The sequence below is a fragment of the Leptopilina heterotoma genome, unplaced genomic scaffold (assembly GCF_015476425.1).
Source record: "Leptopilina heterotoma isolate Lh14 unplaced genomic scaffold, ASM1547642v1 Lhet_351, whole genome shotgun sequence".
Classification (NCBI taxonomy): Eukaryota; Metazoa; Arthropoda; class Insecta; order Hymenoptera; family Figitidae; genus Leptopilina; species Leptopilina heterotoma.
In genome coordinates, this window is record NW_025111033.1 from 68,310 (window position 1) to 86,244 (window position 17,935).

A 17,935-nucleotide genomic window follows, 5' to 3' on the forward strand; every position below is an offset into this window, starting at 1 on the left:
CTATTGTATTTTTCGCAAAAATGACAATTCGAAAAAATGACTTTTCGGAAATTTGACAATTCGTAAATATGTCGATTCGCAAAAATGACTTTTCGGAAAATTGACAATTCGTAAAAATGGTGATTCGCAAAAGTGACAATTCGCAAAAATGACATTTCTCAAAAATGACAATTCGCAAAAATGTCAATTCGCAAAAATGACTTTTCGAAAAAATTACAATTCGTAAAAATGGCGATTCGCAAAAATAACTTTTCGGAAAATTGACAATTCGTAAAAATGGCGATTCGCAAAAATGACAATTCGCAAAAATAGCTTTTCGAAAAAATGACAATTCGCAAAAGTGGCATTTCGCAAAATTGGCTTTTCGCAAAAATGACTATTCGCAAGAGTGCAGTTCGGTAAAATGACATTTCGGAAAAATGACATTTGGGGAATAATCATGCGCCCCTTATTGTGCCAAAGCACAACGGAAATACAATACTGTATTATGTCCTAGCAGACCTGCGTCCAAGAGAAAAGTATTCTGCAATTGTTGAATTGAACTTCATCCAGAAATTATGCCTAATTCTCTAGAAATGTTCCTAGATGTCGTCTCGATAAACACATTTTAATTTAGGCATTTAGGTTACCAAAAATCTGCATTTCCTGCTGCATAAATGTTTACCAACAAACTTTTCGAAACTTTTAAATTCACTGACTCCCAAAATGCTTGCATATCAAGTCATATTGGACCAGTTGTTAGAAATTTTTAAAGTCTGATTTTAAATTTGTGATCAGTGATCCGAAAAACCACTGAGTACCCATTTTAAAGCAAAATAAATCAATTTTTAAGGAAATGACCGCTATATTGGATCCGCCAAATTAAATTTTTAAAATCTGACTGCAAATTTGTAATCAGCGACCCCGAAAACCCCTATATACCAAGTAAAGTGAAAATCCAACAAATTTTTTAAATTTGTCCGCCATATTGGATCCGCCATTTTGAATTTTTAAAAACTGACTGCAGGTTCGTAATCAGCGATCTTCAAAACCCCCGAGAAATAAGTTTGAGACAAATCTAATTAATTTTTAAAAAATTTTGTATTTTACATAAATTACATAAAATCTGACATGTTTTTTGAGGTTAGAAAAAAATCCTGACGTGATGGAGCAAATCTGACTTCGGATTCATGTTCAGCGCATCAAAATACATAGGGGTATGGTACTGTGGACTTTCGCGCAGGGTACTTTTCTTTTTTTGTGGGGCTGTGTAACTGGAACAATTTTTGACCAATTTTTTTTTCTTTGTCAGAAATTAAAGAGAAATTATTGCTCTTCAAAATGTGACCATTGCGATTTAAAAAAAAAATTTAATAACCAGCGTTCTCACCCGCCCGTTTCAGAAAACCGAAAAATTTGAAAAAGTACAAAAAAAATTTAAAACTCGAACAATTAATCTTTTATGAAAATTTTATTTTTATATTAGGTGCTCGTTTTTTAAATGAAGGGTAGTTTCCTAAATGAATTATTTAAATTATATTTAAGAGCTCTTAAATGTAGCCTCCTTTTTAGGACTAAAGTGTTTTCTTTTTTCTGGTTAATTGCATGTAGTTTTATCTAAAAACAATCATGCCAGGTCGCAGTAAAGAATCTTCAGATTTTGTACTTCACACAGATAGGTGCATCAATCCCTTAAAACGCGAAAACCATAAGGGTTCGGGTTTGAGAAAAATATCAATCACTCTTTTGAAGCAATTCTCTCAAATTCCAGAAAATTCAAGAATTTGTGATCAATGTCGTAAAATGTGCAGTGGAAATGATTTTATCAATAATCAAGACGATTCATTGGTAGAAGATGAACCAGAAACGAAGAAAAAGTGTTTGTCAAGAGAAGATGAATTAGAGCAATTGTTAAGTGGACTGAAAGAAAAATTTTCTTCTTTGCCGAAAAACGACCCTCTCCGCATTACTATATTAACCGTTGCTCCTAAATGTTGGACTGTACGGCAAATTGCTTCAGAGTTTGCTACTTCTGAGAGGCAAGCTAGACAAGCAATACATTTAAGAAATGTTAAAGGAGTATTGGCGACACCCGAATTAAAAAAAGGTAAAACAGTACCTGAAAGAACTGTTATTAAAGCTCAAGAGTTTTACGAATGTGACCAGCATAGTCGTGTAATGCCTGGTAAAAAGGATACCGTTTCCATTAAAATGAATGGAGAAAAGAGGGTACTACAAAAGAGACTCTTACTAGCAGATATTAAAGTACTGCATAAACAATTTAAGGAAGAATATCCAGAATTTCCAATAGGGTTATCAAAGTTTGCCGAATTGCGACAAAAAAATTGTATTTGTGCGGGATCAGCAGGCACACATAGCGTTTGTGTATGTGTAATACACCAAAATTTTAAAATGATGATTGATGCCGTAAATTTCGAAAAATTGACAATAGATTCTGAATACTTAATAAAAGACTACAAAGATTGCTTTCAATTTGTCTTATGTAAAAATCCTCAACCATCGTGTTTTCTCTTGGACTGCACCTTATGTCCTGGAATTGAAAACTTCTCAAATAGAGTTTTAACAATTTTGGAAGAGAACAACATATCCGAAATTTTTTGTAGTCTTTGGCAATCGACAGATAGATGCACACTGAAAAAAATTTGCTTTTCTGCAGAAGACTATGTACATGAATTATCTGATGGATTAAAAAAGCTTCTACCGCACCATTATATTGCAAAAAAGCAATCAGAATATTTGCAAGAAAGAAAAAGAAATCTTCGGGAAGACGAAGTCATACTTCAATGTGACTTCTCTGAAAATTATGCCTTTGTTGCACAGGATGCTGCGCAAGGTTTTCATTACAATAATGATCGATGCACAGTGCACCCAGCAATTTTTTATTATAAAAAAGGTGATAAAATAAAACACTGCAGTATCGTGTTGTTATCAGATTGTACAAAACATGATACTACAGCTGTGTACATATTGCAGCAAACAGTAATTCCGGAGATTAAAAACGTATGCCCAAATGTTAAGAAAATAATTTACTTTACTGATGGTGCCAAACAGCACTACAAGAACAGATTCCAAATGAAAAATCTAACTCAACATCAGGAAGATTTTAATGTCTCCGCAGAGTGGCATTTTCATGCCACTGTTCATGGAAAGGGAGCTTGCGATGGCATTGGAGCTGTTTTAAAGAGGGAAGCTACACGGGCCAGTTTACAGGCTAAACCGGAAATGGCAATTTTAGATGCGACAACTTTGTTTAATTGGGCAAAGAAAAACATAGAAAAGACACAATTTTTCTTTTACACCAAACAGCAACATGATCAAGCTAAACGATCATTAAATAAATATTCCCAAGCTCCTTTTGTCACAAAAATTCAATCAGCACACGGGTTTGTAGTAACATCAGATAAAACTCTAAGAATATTTCGATACTCAAATGCATCTGAACCACTCGCTGTTATGCAATATTAAATTTGTCCTTACATAAGTCACTTTTCTTGTTAGATAAACATTGAAAAAAACCAATCGGCCCTTTTCAAGGCCCCCTACTGCGACTTTTACAAAATATTAATAGTTTTTCCGATTTTCGTGTCAATAAGAAAACCTACAACAGTTTCTGGACCTAAGTTTTACCCGATATTAACACATTTAACTTCTCTTGCTAAATAAACATAAAAAAAATCAATCGGCCCTTTTCAGGGCCCCCTAGTGCGACTTTTCCAAAATTTTCATAGATTTTCCGACTTTCCTGTCAATAAGAAAACCTACAACAATTTTTGGACCTAAGTTTAACGCGATACTCACACATTTTTCGATATCAGAAAGAAATCTACATGGTAGATTTAAAAATGGTTTGAAAATAAAATCAGGTAACTTTGTTCAATCTTTAACTGATTCTCACTACTAAAGCATAATTTGTTACAATATTAACACTTCTTCCATAGATTTTCCGACATTTAAGTTTAAATGCAAACCGTTTTTCAAATTAGTCCACCATATGGGATCTGCCATTTTGAATTTTGAAAATCTGACATCAGATTCATGATCAGCGACCCTTAAAACCCCTGAGTAATCAGTTTCCAGTGAAACCAAGCAAATTTTTCAAATTTGTCCGCCATATTGGATCCGCCATTTTGAATTTTGAAAATGTGACATCGGATTCATGATCAGCGACCCTTAAAACCCCTGAGTAATCAGTTTCGAGCGAATCCGAGCATTTTTTCAAATTTGTCCGCCATATTGGATCCGCCATTTTGAATTTTGAAAATCTGACATCGGATTCGTGATCAGCGACCCCAAAAACGTAAGAGTTAGTCATTATTCACCAAATTATAACTATTTTTGCACACTACTATGTAAATTTGTTTCCATAATTTGTAATAAAGTTTACAAAAAGAGTCACAGTAATGACGCCATTTTGAATTTTCGATTTTGCCACTTTTCATTCGAAGCAGTATGAGCTTACGAGTATTTTCATCTATAATAAGTTGACTTTCATTGGAAAACATTTTGGGCAGAGCTTTGGTCCGTTTGACGTGGAACGTCCCATATATATAAATTTTTTCACAAAACTGAACTTTCACTTTTTTCAATAAAACACTGGTTCGCACAAAGATAGCCGATTTTTGATTGTAATCGTTTCGAGCTATCCTGGCAGGATCGACAATTTTGTGACAGGAAAATTAATAATTAAATAAATTATTAGAAAAACAATATTTTTATTTATTTGACAGCAAGTTTAAAAATACACTTGTTTTTACGAAGCGGAGAAAACCGTGCTGCACGTATGCAAGCCAAAGTGAATCTGTCCTTTTGGTGCCTGCTTTTAGGAAAAGTCAAGCTATTTGTCTATTGTTACGTAAGGAATGCAGTCAGGACCAGTTTGTAGGGGAAGTATTTCCTGTGATAGTCTGTTACGAGTTTTAGAAAAGAGAAAATGCAGCCCCGTGTTACATATATGTTCTGTAAAAAAATCCTTTATTATCAATTGTTACGTTTAGTATCTACGCATAGTGGCTGTAGCTGACAGTGCCACCGTATTTAATAATACTCGAATGGGGAATCCACACTTCGATCTAAGAAGCGAAGCGGGACGCTTTTTCGGGACGGAAAGTGCGTGCCGCTCGCATGACGTGCAGGGATACCAACTGTGCATAGAATTTTATTATTACATTATTATAATAATGCAATAAAAGTAATTACACAGTAAATATATAAAATAACAATAATAAAAAAAGTAATATATTCTAATATAAATTATTTCCCCGTTTATAATGGAATATTTTAATTTACAAATTACATGTCGCAAGTGTAACTATGTTATTATTGGTTATGTTTATAATTACTGTACTTTTTTTCGTCAAACATTTTATTGCGCATTAGTTTTAAAAGGAATTTATAGTTTCATTACACGGGTTTACAATTTAAAAGTTAATATAATTAACTACTTTCAGAATCTTAGTATTTTGTAAAGTTATAATTGTATGTAGTCAGCGAGAAGGTTTAGTAATAAAAATATTGTTTTTAAATAAATATTAATAAAAAGTATTATGTTACTATCTTAGTTCTTATAAGAATTTATTTAATTTTAAAATTTATTTTAAATTTATTTACTCATTTAAATTTTAATGAAATGTCTGAATAATTATATATTGCACGTATATGAAAATCTTCAATTTTCTTTTATCCCGTCCTACTAATTGAACGTCCGTGGAAATTGTCAATCTTCTTTTATCCCGTCCGATAATAACCTAACCTGTTGCGTCTATTGTTACTGGTTTTTGTGGACAAAACAAACTTACAATTTTAAAAACTAAGAATGGAGGTACTTTGTGTATTTATGCTGAGTTTAGCATTAGTTCATTTGTATGAGGCACATTTGAAATTAAAGGTGAAAAGGATGTGGTATCGAAGATGGTGGGTTAAACCACATATTCGTGAAAATGTTCGAAGTCAGTTTGGAGCATTTGCAACACTCGTCTCTTATTTTAAAAAAATTGACGAGGAAGAATTTTATAAATTGACACACATGACCGTTGATCAATTTAATGAATTGCACGAGTTGTTAAAAAGGCGGTCGAAAAAAAGCAATATTCGAAGAAGATCATTACCGTCAAAACTTCGCTTAGCAGTAGCATTACAGTAAGTAATTGTGTTCAACAATTTACAAAAATTCTCGTGAAAATTTCAATAATCTTTATAATTTTTTCCGAAATTCAAATATTTTTAAAAAGTTTAATAAAATTCTTTAAGAGGGTAAGGGAAAAAGACTCAGTTGAAAAGATTAATAAATGTTGTTGCAACATTTTTCAGGCAAATTGGATTAATGTTTAGATAAAATGTCCGCCATATTAGATCCGCCATTTTGAATTTTTGAAATCTGATTTCAAATTCATAATCAGCGACCCCGAAAACCCCTGAGTAACAATTTTCAGGCAAATTGAATATCCTTAATTTTTAGAATTTTTTTTGTTGAATTACGCACCATTTTGCAAAAAATCAAAATATCAAAAAAATCCTACGTGTGTCGATAGCTGTTGATGTGTAGAAAATGACAACATTTTGTTTTTTTTAAATTAAAAAGTGAGGACGTCAGTTGTCCGGCCATGGAACCCTAAGATACAGACGCCTTCCAAAAAAATGCTGCACCGCAGCCAATTTGTAATGAAATTTTTTTGAAAAAATATAGTTTGCATATCAATACTCATGGAATAAAATGTACTTTACAGATTTTTAATTGACCATTTCATTGAGCCAAAAAAAAATTCCTAAAATATGCTTAATTTTCGGGATTTCCCCCCTTAACATGTCTGCAACTACTACAAAAGCAAACTTTAAAAAGAATATGTATAGTTTTCCTTTATTTTAGTGAATAATAAATAGAAAAATCATTATATAAACCCAGGCGCAAAATTTTTTCGTTTTTTTTTGGTGAGCTGTGTTATGTACAATTGGACTTGTTTTACTTTAGCTAAATTATTGTTTCCATTCTGCTGCACTTTACATATACAATTATTTTGATTTGGTGAATCTGTTGTTTTCTTCCTTTGCTATAAAATTATATTTGAATTAATTGCAGTAGATTGAAATAAGCACATGTTTTAAGAGATTTAGTTTCTACCAATTTATTTCATATGAATTTTATTTGTGTAGGCGTTTCTCAGGGGGACGTTTTGTGACCTCTGTTGTTGAATGTATACTTGGCAGAGATTGGTACTACTTTTCCTGCTCATGTGAGGGCTGCACAGTATGCAGATGATCTCCTTGTATACACTAGAGGCGGAGATGTTCCTGAGGCAAGGGGACATATTGATGTGGCTGTGGCTCCAGTCGGATTGGCTATTGCAGATGGAATTAAGGATTTCACCAACGAAGTGTGTACTCTGTCCTTTTGCTTCCAAGAAGATCGACCATAAGAATATTTTCATTGAAGTTGATGGTTCTCGTATACTGGGCTCATCTGAACTTAAATATCTTGGAAACGTATTGGATTCCACATATAAAAGAGAACGTTTCTTGTGGCAGGAAGGACATAAATGTTCTTAAGATCATTTCGAAAATCAGTTGGGGTGCTGCTCTAGCCCTGACTCTTAGAGTTTAAAGGGGATTGATTCGTTTGTACTTGGAACGGGGTTGTCAATTGTATGGGTCGGCTAATGCTGCAGCTCTTTCTATGCAGGATAGGGTTTTTGTCATTTGCCTTCGGATGTCCTAGAATCTATTCTACGAGATAATTATACAGATTATACCTTTATTTTTACTGATGGTTCAGTTTCTAGAGTGAAAGCTTCGATTGATGGTAGCTCATATTATATTCCTGAGTCTGATTTTCGATTGGGTGTAGCTTTGCAGGAATTTTCTTCTGCTTGTTCAGCAGAATCATATGCTATACTGTTGACCATCCTTCACGCCGAGAGAATTAACATTCCAAATACTCTAATTTTCTCGGATGCTAGACAGGTGCTTTGTGATGTCAGAAATGTTTTCATGAGTAAACCATCTTCCCAACTTGTCTACAGAATTCTTGCCGTTGTTTACGCTGGCAGTTTAAGAGGACAAAGGATTTCTTTAATGTGGATTCTACTCCACAAAGACCCTACGGCCTTTTTTGGTAAACAACCTACAGGACTGAGATATTTTTCTAGAATTAATCTTGAGACAGAGAGACCTTGGTTTCGGGATTGATAGCTTCTCGTTCAACTATTAATTTGGTTACCCGTCTTAGAACTGGGCATGTCATAAGCTTAGATCATTTTAACCGTTTGGGATGGAGAATGGATCTTACATGCCCTTGTGGGGCTGAAGATAGAACTTTGAAGCACCTCTTTAAAGAATGTCATATTCTGTCCCCAAATAGGCCAGAGTTTTTTGGCTACTTGTTTCATAGGTTCATACTATATGAACGCTGTTTAACGTTTAACGCTACACTGAAACCCCTGAACTTTAGACTGCTCGGTACTGGTGTCTAAAGTTCGGGATGGACACCTTGACGCCAAAAAGTATAAGCACTCAGAGCCGTATGGTGCATGAAAGCAAAATTGTGTTCGATATAAATTTTAAATTTCTTTAAAATGTTTTCTTTATCAACTCCCTCGTCTATTTGCCTTAATATTTCACTCTTCTTTTCAATACCAAATGCCATGTATTTTTATTTTCGATTAGTTTTTAAATTTTTACACGCAAAAAATAAAGCCACAAAAAAGGAACATTTTAAATTTAGGCTATTGGTCCTAACCTAAAATCCGCCATTACATTCCCTCAACCCCTCTTCCTACCTCACCCATACACGTTGTATTACTTTTGTCAATAAGAAGTCTGTGTATCTCTGTCAGTTTTCAATAAATAAGATATTTGAGAATAAATAATAAAAAATTATTTAAACTGCACAATTCTAAAATTACATACCTGGTAAGGAATTTCCAAAATTCTTGCATTTAAATCTGCTGAAGTCCTGTGAGAAAAATGTGCATTCATATGCATCATACTAACTTGTTTAACATTGTTTTTTGTGTTATAAAAATTCTGCTTCATTGTTAATTTTGGATCGAATTTATGTTTCCATGAACATTTGAAATACACAGCATTTATCATTAAAAGCCGAGTATCATCGCTGATATCATCTAAATAAAAAAATACATATACATTAAAGTACAAAATCTTTAAAATTTCGATAATTTAAAAAATGAAATAAGTGTGTAAATCATCACAAATTAAAACATGTATTTTTCTATAATTAGAAGACGGTAAATATTTAACAGTAAAAATTATGTATTAGAAATTAACATAAACAATCATTTAAACCATTTACTGTTGTTATTGTTAATCTATATAATCTATATATATATATATCCATTAAAAATATTGTATCTGTTGTTAATAAATTTTTCAACATATTATTGCATTATATTCAGTGTATTTTATAATATTGTAATTGTTATATTATATTTGTAAAATGAAAATACAAAAAAGAAAATTAATATTTTAAATAATGTAAATGAATAACGATTATGCTGAAATTCGACAACCTTCTACAAACTAGGCAACAGAAAGAAAAGAAAAAGTAATAAAACACTGAGAGATATACCACAACATATTATATAGTCCCAGAATTGCTATCAAAACACCGTCCGACACGATTTTTCACACACAAAAAAATCAAACATTTTCGGAAAATAAGACCAAAAAGAATACCCGTGTCTGGCCGTTTTACTGGATCAAGTCGTTTGTGGCTTCTAGGGGTGAAAACAACCCTTAAATGAAAAGTGACAAGTTATATTTTTAAAATAGATTCAATTTGCCTAAGACTCGTTACTCGGGGGTTTTTAGGGTCGCTGATCACGAATACGATGTCAGTTTTTCAAAATTCAAAATGGCGGATCCAATATGGCGGCTTTCAAAATAAAAAATTGATCGGATTCGCTTGAAACTTGTTACTTGGGTTTTTCGGGGTCGCTGATTACAAATCTGATGTCAGTTTTTCAAAATTCAAAATGGCGGATCCAATATGGCGGACAACTTTTAAGAAAAATGATTTAATTTGCCTGAAATTCGTTGCTTGGTGGTTTTTGAGGTCGTTGATTACAAATCTGATGTCAGTTTTTCAAAATTCAAAATGGCGGATCCAATATGGCGGACAACTTTTTTAGAAATAGATTCAATTTCCCTGAAAGTCGTTACTCAGGAGTTTTTTGGGGTCGTTGATTACGTTTCTTAAGTCAGATTTTAAAAATTCAAAATGGCAAAAAACAAAAAAGAATCACACAATTAAATCTTCCAGTTTCATTCTAGACCTGTAATCTGCATTTTGATCCTACACTTTGAATTTTGAAAATCTTACTTAAGATTCGTAATCAGCGATTTCAAAAATCCCCCCAGTAACAAGTTTTAGGGAAATTGAATCTATTTTTAAAAATGTTGACAGCATATTATATCCATCATTTTAAATTTTAAAAAACTGACATCGCATTCGTGATCAGCGAGTCCAAAAACCCCCGAGTAACAAGTTTCAAGAGAATCTGATCAATTTTTTATTTTGACAGACGCCATATTGGATCCGCCATATTGAATTTTGAAAAACTGACATCATATTCGTGATCAGCGACCCTAAAAACCCCCGAGTAACGAGTTTTAGGCAAATTGAATCTATTTTTAAAATATAACTTGTCACTTTTCATTTAAGGGATGTTTTCACCCCTAGAAGCCACAAACGACTTGATCCAGCAAAACGGCTAGACACGGGTATTTTTTTTGGTCCTAGTTTCCGAAAATGTTTAATTTTTTTGTGTGTGAAAAGAAAAGTTAAATTTTGTAGGACGGTGAAATACACGGCGATTAGAGAAAATCCTATTGAAATTAGTCCTGGAACACGCATCTTTCTAAATCAGTTTGCACGAGATAGGTTAATTCTTTTACACGATTCCTCTGTTATATCTACATGGGACTCCAGCCTTAATGTTTTTCATAAAATGACAGCTTTAAGGACAATGTGTATGTGAGTCGATCCTTAAAAATCTTACATGTTTTGGGTTTCCCGTTGTGCAAAGCAGATCTAAAAATAAGATGGCAAAGAGTTGACTAGGCGCTGTAGTCGGAACAGGCCGATTTTTGGCGGCAATTTAAAAAAAATTATTATTTTTATTATTTATAAATATTTATTAATTATTAAATATTTATTATTATTAAGTTTGCTTAATATTAATAAATAATTAATAAATATTTATAAAGAATAAAAATAATATCATCTTTTTTTAAATTGCCGCCAAAAATCGGCCTGTTCCGACTACAGCGCCTAGTCAAATCTTTGCCATCGCATTTATATGAAAATGTACAGGAGTGTCATAGGGCTGGTGCAAAGGGTTTTAAATTCGTTGAAGCATTTTTTAATTGTAATTTTATTGTATTTGTCTATATTTATTATTTAAGATTTCTCGTTAAGTGTATTCATATTCATTCATACCACCATATACAAATGAGTTCGACATGAAAGCTGCAGCATCTTTACAAAATAAATGGACTTCACACGATGTCTCTATAAATCTGAAGGAAAATAGAAAACAATTGCAGACAAAGATTTTTGAAAACTTGGGGATTGAAAAAATCTTTGAGAAAAAAGAATTGTACACTAATTCTAATTCGTTAAAACCAAGTGATTAATCGGAACAGAATGAAATATCAAATGAAAATGAACATTTAAATGATTCATCATTGTCTTCTGCTCTATTGTTAGATGGAGAAGAATATTTCGACTTCGTGATTCGGAAGAAAATGTGAAATGAAATCCAGCTTGTCGTGGAAAATTATAATGGTAGATAAGTGTTAGTACTTTCATCCGGAGTATGGTCCGATGCAATCGCTGACGAATTTTAGAAACAATACAGAATGCCATGTGCATTTTCCTTTAAGAAACATTTTGTTTCTCAAACATCTAGAAATATTAATATACCATTTGTTACTATAGTTTGAAAATGTAAAAGTAATAAGTGCAAGAATAAATATTTCGCTGTCGCTAAATCGAAACCGATTCAGAATTCTGATTTATGGCTACAAGTGAAATGTATCGATACAAGATAAAAGAAGTTAAGATTTAAGAGTTAAGATTTAAGGAAGTCAAACGGCGGCAGTTACGGTTTGAAAAAAGAAAGGCAATAGGCCAAATTGTTTCAAAGCATGGAGCAGAGAACACTCGTCGAAAAATTGCTCAAGAAATGCAGAATATTGGTGACCTTCCAGCTCCAAATCTTTATAAGAATAAAGTTTTAAGAAATGTTCTGCCGGAGCTAAAATATAAGGAATTAAATATCAATTCTAAAGAAGGTACTGATCCTATCACTATTTTATTAACACTGCGAAACAAGACGCTTTATTTTGGTTCGATTAAGCACATTTCTGCTAGTAAATTTCAGTTGCAATATCTCTTGTCAGAGCAAATATTTGTTTTCAAAGAATATAGCCGTCTTTCTGGAGAAAGAGCAACAATTTGTGTAGACAGTACAAGTAGCCTCGTTAAAAAAATAAACTTGTCTGACATGACGTCGCCAGTGCAAGTCAAATTCATTCAGCTGCTCAGGGTACAGTTAATATTGAACATTCGTTACTGAACTGGATAAAGTGTATTAAAACTGTTCCTAGGGAAGCTGTGAGCGATTATTCAAAAGCCTTATTGGGAGCAATGATTTAACATGATGACACTTAAAGAATACATAAAAAAATGTTTTGAATTTGCAACAACAAACAAAAGTAATAAGCAGCGGGATAAAAAAAATATATACATTCGAGTCAAAGACTATTTCATACAATGAGTAGCATTAATGATATCTTGCGAAGATTTTGATCAATTTTAAGATATTCTACTTTGCACATTTATTATGGCGAGTCATGAGTACGATGGAAACTGTTTAAACAGTAGTATACATTCTCCAGCTAAAGCTGCAAGACGTCGGTAAATAGAAAGCATTTTTTTTCTCCATATATTAAACTTACGACCTGTTACGTTTAAAGTGCTTTCGAAGAAGTTAAGAACAACATTTTAAATAATGTCCATGGAGCAATTCGTTGTGATAAATTTTTTAAAATTGACTTCGAATCATCGAAAGCTCAATGCTTAATTGCAGCAGAAATTGCTAAAATTCAAATGGGAAAATTCACTACGAAAGAAATAAAAAATGAAGTAGAATTCACCTTGATCTGGAAATTAAAGTTTCAACAAATATTCCAGATGAAATGGTTAATAAAGATTTATTTGATTTTGAAAATTGAAAAAATATGTCAGTTGAGAAAAAACCAACACCTGATTCTGAAATTATTGTCAATTATTTGGATTTTCGCGCAGCCTCATCGCTGCGTGACCGTTTAGTAAGGGGTAAACCATGAAACTTGTAGGCAGCCCTATAGGCATTTTTGAGATTAAATAATAAATGTGACTTTAAGTACAAAACTTGAGTTTCCTTATTTAACGAACACGAGAATTAATGGGAAAACCTTCTGTAATATCTCAGATTGATTATTTATTATTATTAGTGAATAATTTCTCATACTGTTAAGAAAAGTTGTCGAGAAGAATTGAATTTGTGGAAAAATAAGAATCGTGGGGCAATTCCCAAATCAGTTTTTCCGAGCCTTTTAAAATCTACAATTGAATGAGTTGGAGACAAAATGAGCGTTAATATTCGGCTGGAAATGCTATTTTGAAAAAGTTGCAAGTACACAGACGAGTAAATACATGGCAAATCCTACTGTTTTATGTGACTCTTTTATTTCATACTTGGACAAACAAAGATCTACATTTGCAGATAAGCCTTCTATTCGTCGTAAGAAATTGATTGCTAAACCTGGAACCAGTTTATTTCTAAAAGAAGTACGTTCTTTATAAAAAAATGTACTAAAAAACATCCGAGAAAAAGAAACGAAGAAGGCCAAAAAAGACTATCGAATGTGATAATTCAGAATCTACGAGTAAAAAAAATCAAACAGGCGACCTGGAAGACCTAAAAAGTTAAGGGAAATTGTTGAATCAGACATCAGCGAAGAAGAAAATTCTTTTTCTGCAAATAAAGAGAATCTTCATGAGATTGTTGGTTGTAGCAATAAAGATGTATCGAAGAAAGGTTTAATTTTATAAGACAAAGATTTTATGTTAATCAATTAAAACGAAAAATTACAATTTGGACAAATAGTTACCGATGTTGATGAGTATGTATTCGAAGTTGAATTTGTTGAACTGAAAGAAAGAAAAGTGTTCATTTTGTTTTCCCACTTGTTCCTTGTTGATTTACAAAAACGCTCTTGAAAAGCGCTCGAAATGTCAAGAATATTGTATCAATATGCTTTCTGAAGCAAAATTCTACAAACTTTTCAAATTTTTGAATTCCAATTCTCTAACTAACTTTGTAACTAAGATTTTTGTTGGAACTCAACATAAACTAATATACTTTCTTTTTCCAGCGCGATGCTGCAGCCCGTACAGGAAATTCTCAAACATAAACGTGACAATAAATAATATATTAAATGAGTTATTGACGTTCAAAGCAGGACAGTCATTTACTTTTAAAGAAAGGTCTGGAAAGAAACCTTCGTTTAAAAAGTTAAAACTCAGAAATATAGTAATTGGTAAATACCTACAAATACATTTAAAATTTCGGTTTCCGATTTTCGAAACATCAATTTAACATCCCTTACTTTTTTGTTGATACCATGAATAAACTGAAGCCTAATATCACCAAAGCCGAAATTGATTTAGGTATTAAGAAATGACTGCACAGTTGCAAAAAGAATCACGATCGTTATATGTGAGGATCTTTTATGAAGATAAATAACATTAAATTTTTTCGTCGCAGCAAGAGTAAAAAACTAGAGATTTGAATTATTAATTAATATTAGGGTAGACTGGGGTCTCGAGTGTGACGATATTCACAGTATTTTAAGGATATTTTGGACAATTTTTACATTTTCCACATTCGCATATATGAATAAAAGTTTAATAAAGTGAATTGGTTATAAAATTTGATGTATTTAATTGTAAAAATATTGTTTCTGTGAATATTTTACTTGGAAGGTACACTACCGTCCGAAATTGTCCGAACGCTAACATCTCGAGCTATTAAAAAACACACCCGCACAGAAACAGTGATAACTCGGTTAAGAATGAAGCTAGTGCTTTTTTTAAGTTGCATTGGAAAGCTTATTAAATTTCCAATGAAATGCCACTATTTGAGGTCGTATTGCATAAATAGGAAGCGAGATATCATGTTATGAAGCCAAAAAAAAAATTCTATTTTTTCGGAATTTCTTATCCTGACTTTGACTCCTGGCAAAATTTAGAAAAGTTGATGAAAAAAATTGTTTCTGTCACAGACTATTTCTTGTAACCTAAGCTTTAAATAGAGACCAAGAACAGCAAAAAATTATTACGGGTTCCCGAGATATTACAAAAAGAGTCGGACCGTGCGAGGCAGAATTTTCAATTATCGATTTCTCTAATTCGCCGTTGAGTCAATTGCGTGTCTGTCGAAAATTAATTTTACCAAGTACATTCTTACTGGTATCCACTTTTTAAATATCAATATATAATAAATTAAATTAAAAAATTGATCCCAGTAAGAATGTACTTGGTAAAATTAATTTTCGACACATTTTTCACAGACACGCAATTAACTCAACGGCGAATTAGAGAAATCGATGATTGAAAATTCTGCTTCGCACGGTCCGACACTTTTTGTAATATCTCGGAAACCAGTGAAAATTTGTTGCTGTTCTTGGTCTCTATTTAACCTTCTGCCTACGCTGACTTATCCCCACTCTAGCGCTTTTGAATGTAATTCCTATAGTCCCCACCAGACGTCCAAATAGACGATTTTAGACGATAACGGTCACATGAGTAGGCACAGGGTTAAAGCTAAGGTTACAAAAAATAGTCTATGACAGTAACAATTTTTTCATCATTTTTTCTAAATTTTGCCAGGAGTCAAAATCAGGGTAAGAAATTCCGAAAAAATATAATTTTTTTGTCTTCATAACATGATATCTCGCTTCCTATTTATGCAATACGACGTACGAGAAGGAAAAAGATAGAAATGAATATTACATGTTTGATCTGTGTCATGCTTCATATTTGCGAAACTCTTGTGTTTTAGCCCTTTTATATTCTCTGTTAAAGTCCCGCTTTTAATGCGTTAACATAACCTTATATATTGTGTTATTCAATTTAACAGGAAGAATTAATTTCATTATTTAATGTATAGAATTTAATTTTTTATTATTTAATTTATTTTTTCCTTCACTATTTTGAATAGTAAAATATAAAATCTTCTAAATTCTTATTTAAATATTAATTCAATTGAAATTATTTAAAACTTTGTTTTAAAAACCGTAATATTCGTTCCTGTTAAAGTAAATTGGAACAAACCACCAAGTGTCACTCCTGCACCGATTACAGAAGATATTCCAAAATCATCTGCAGTGATGTAAAATTCTTCCCCTTTCAATAACAATAAAAATGGTTATTAAAAAAATACATTTTTTTAATTAATTGTTTTAAAACATTTTGATATTTTGGAAAAACATTTTAAAAAAAAATTACAATTATAGAAAATATTTATTTCCTCTGAAAGAATGGAACCACAGAGTATGTCTTTGCCTTCGACTTGATGTTGTTCTCTTTAAATAATAGAAAAAATTCCTTCCACATTAAAAACTTATGTAAACAAAAGTACTTTGTCACACTCAGCAGAAGGAGTAAGAACTTCTCCTAACACCTTCGAAATAGAACCTTTCTCTGGAAGAATGGATACACAAACCTTACCCGTACCTTCGACTTCATATTTTCATATTTAAAGATCAAAGATTACAATTGGTATCAAATCGAAATAAACTGAATTTAACTCCTACAGCTGAAACGTTTATTTAGAAGCAGTCCGGCTAAAAAATGAACTTTGGAGAAAAAATAATCGTTTGAAAATGTATGGTTTAGTTATTAAAACATGTTTAAAAATGAAATATCACTCGGGGTTAGATGTAATTAGGAATTTATTTTTCACTTTTCAATAGCACGGCTGTCCGTTTCAGAAATTGTAATACATTTTTTTAAATAAATTAACAAATTACGTGTTAAATAAAATAATTGTGTAAAATGCGTCACCGACAATCGTTCATTTTAACAATTTCTCTACTATTAATACGACCGAATGATAGAATCAATCTTAAATTCTTTTTAATTAGTAAAATTCTTTAATATACATTTTATTGAAAAACTTTCAAAAAATAGAAATTTTGTAAAATTTAATTGTAGAAAATTGAATTTAAATTTTGCAAATAATTTTGTAGAAGTTACAATATAAGAGAGGTTCGGTAGACCTTGCCGTGGTGGTGGGGCTTTTCACTAAAGGGCGACCAAACAGCAAGAAAGAATGGATTCACAAAATTCAAAGAAGGTGCCTCATGTGAGCAGGCCGGAAACAGGAAATATCACTATCGGTCCCAGGACTGATGCTCAAGTGCGCGCGGATTGTGGGGGCGCACAATTTCTTGCAGTGCCACGGGTGATCGTGGAAAGATTAGATCCACAGAACATCATGGAAGGAGAAAGAATGAGAAAAGGAAGCGCGTCGAGCCTTCTGAGTGTGTCAAGCTGCAGTAGCAGAAAGACAGTACATAGCGATATCCACTCAGAAGTAGACGACGAGGCAATAGAAGAGACTCGTGAGATATGCTTGCGGCTCAGAAAGGAGGAGGCGACTTGCCTCGACAAAATGGAGTTAGAGGTCGCAAAGATAATAAAGTCTTGCGACATTCAGAAAAACGTCAATAGGACGGTAAAAGATGGACTCAGAGCCATCAAAGGGTTGGTAGACAGTTTTCCCAATCCGCGTTTTCCAATAGATTTTTTTCTCAATGGACGTTTTTTCCAATAATCATTTTTCCCAATAGTAGGTCGATTTTCCCAATGAAC

At 32.5% G+C, this 17,935-nt stretch overlaps 1 protein-coding gene across 3 annotated transcripts in view; it reads right to left on the reverse strand.

Annotated features, from left to right (window-relative positions):
- LOC122505269 (ovalbumin-related protein X-like) overlaps nt 1-17,935 on the reverse strand; it is a 99,968-nt gene that overhangs the window by 39,052 nt on the left and 42,981 nt on the right. For all 3 annotated transcript variants that reach the window (XM_043616775.1, XM_043616774.1, XM_043616776.1), the window contains one exon: nt 8,899-9,113. In XM_043616775.1, the coding sequence (XP_043472710.1) occupies nt 8,899-9,113 (215 nt within the window). The remainder of the gene's footprint in view (nt 1-8,898; nt 9,114-17,935) is intronic.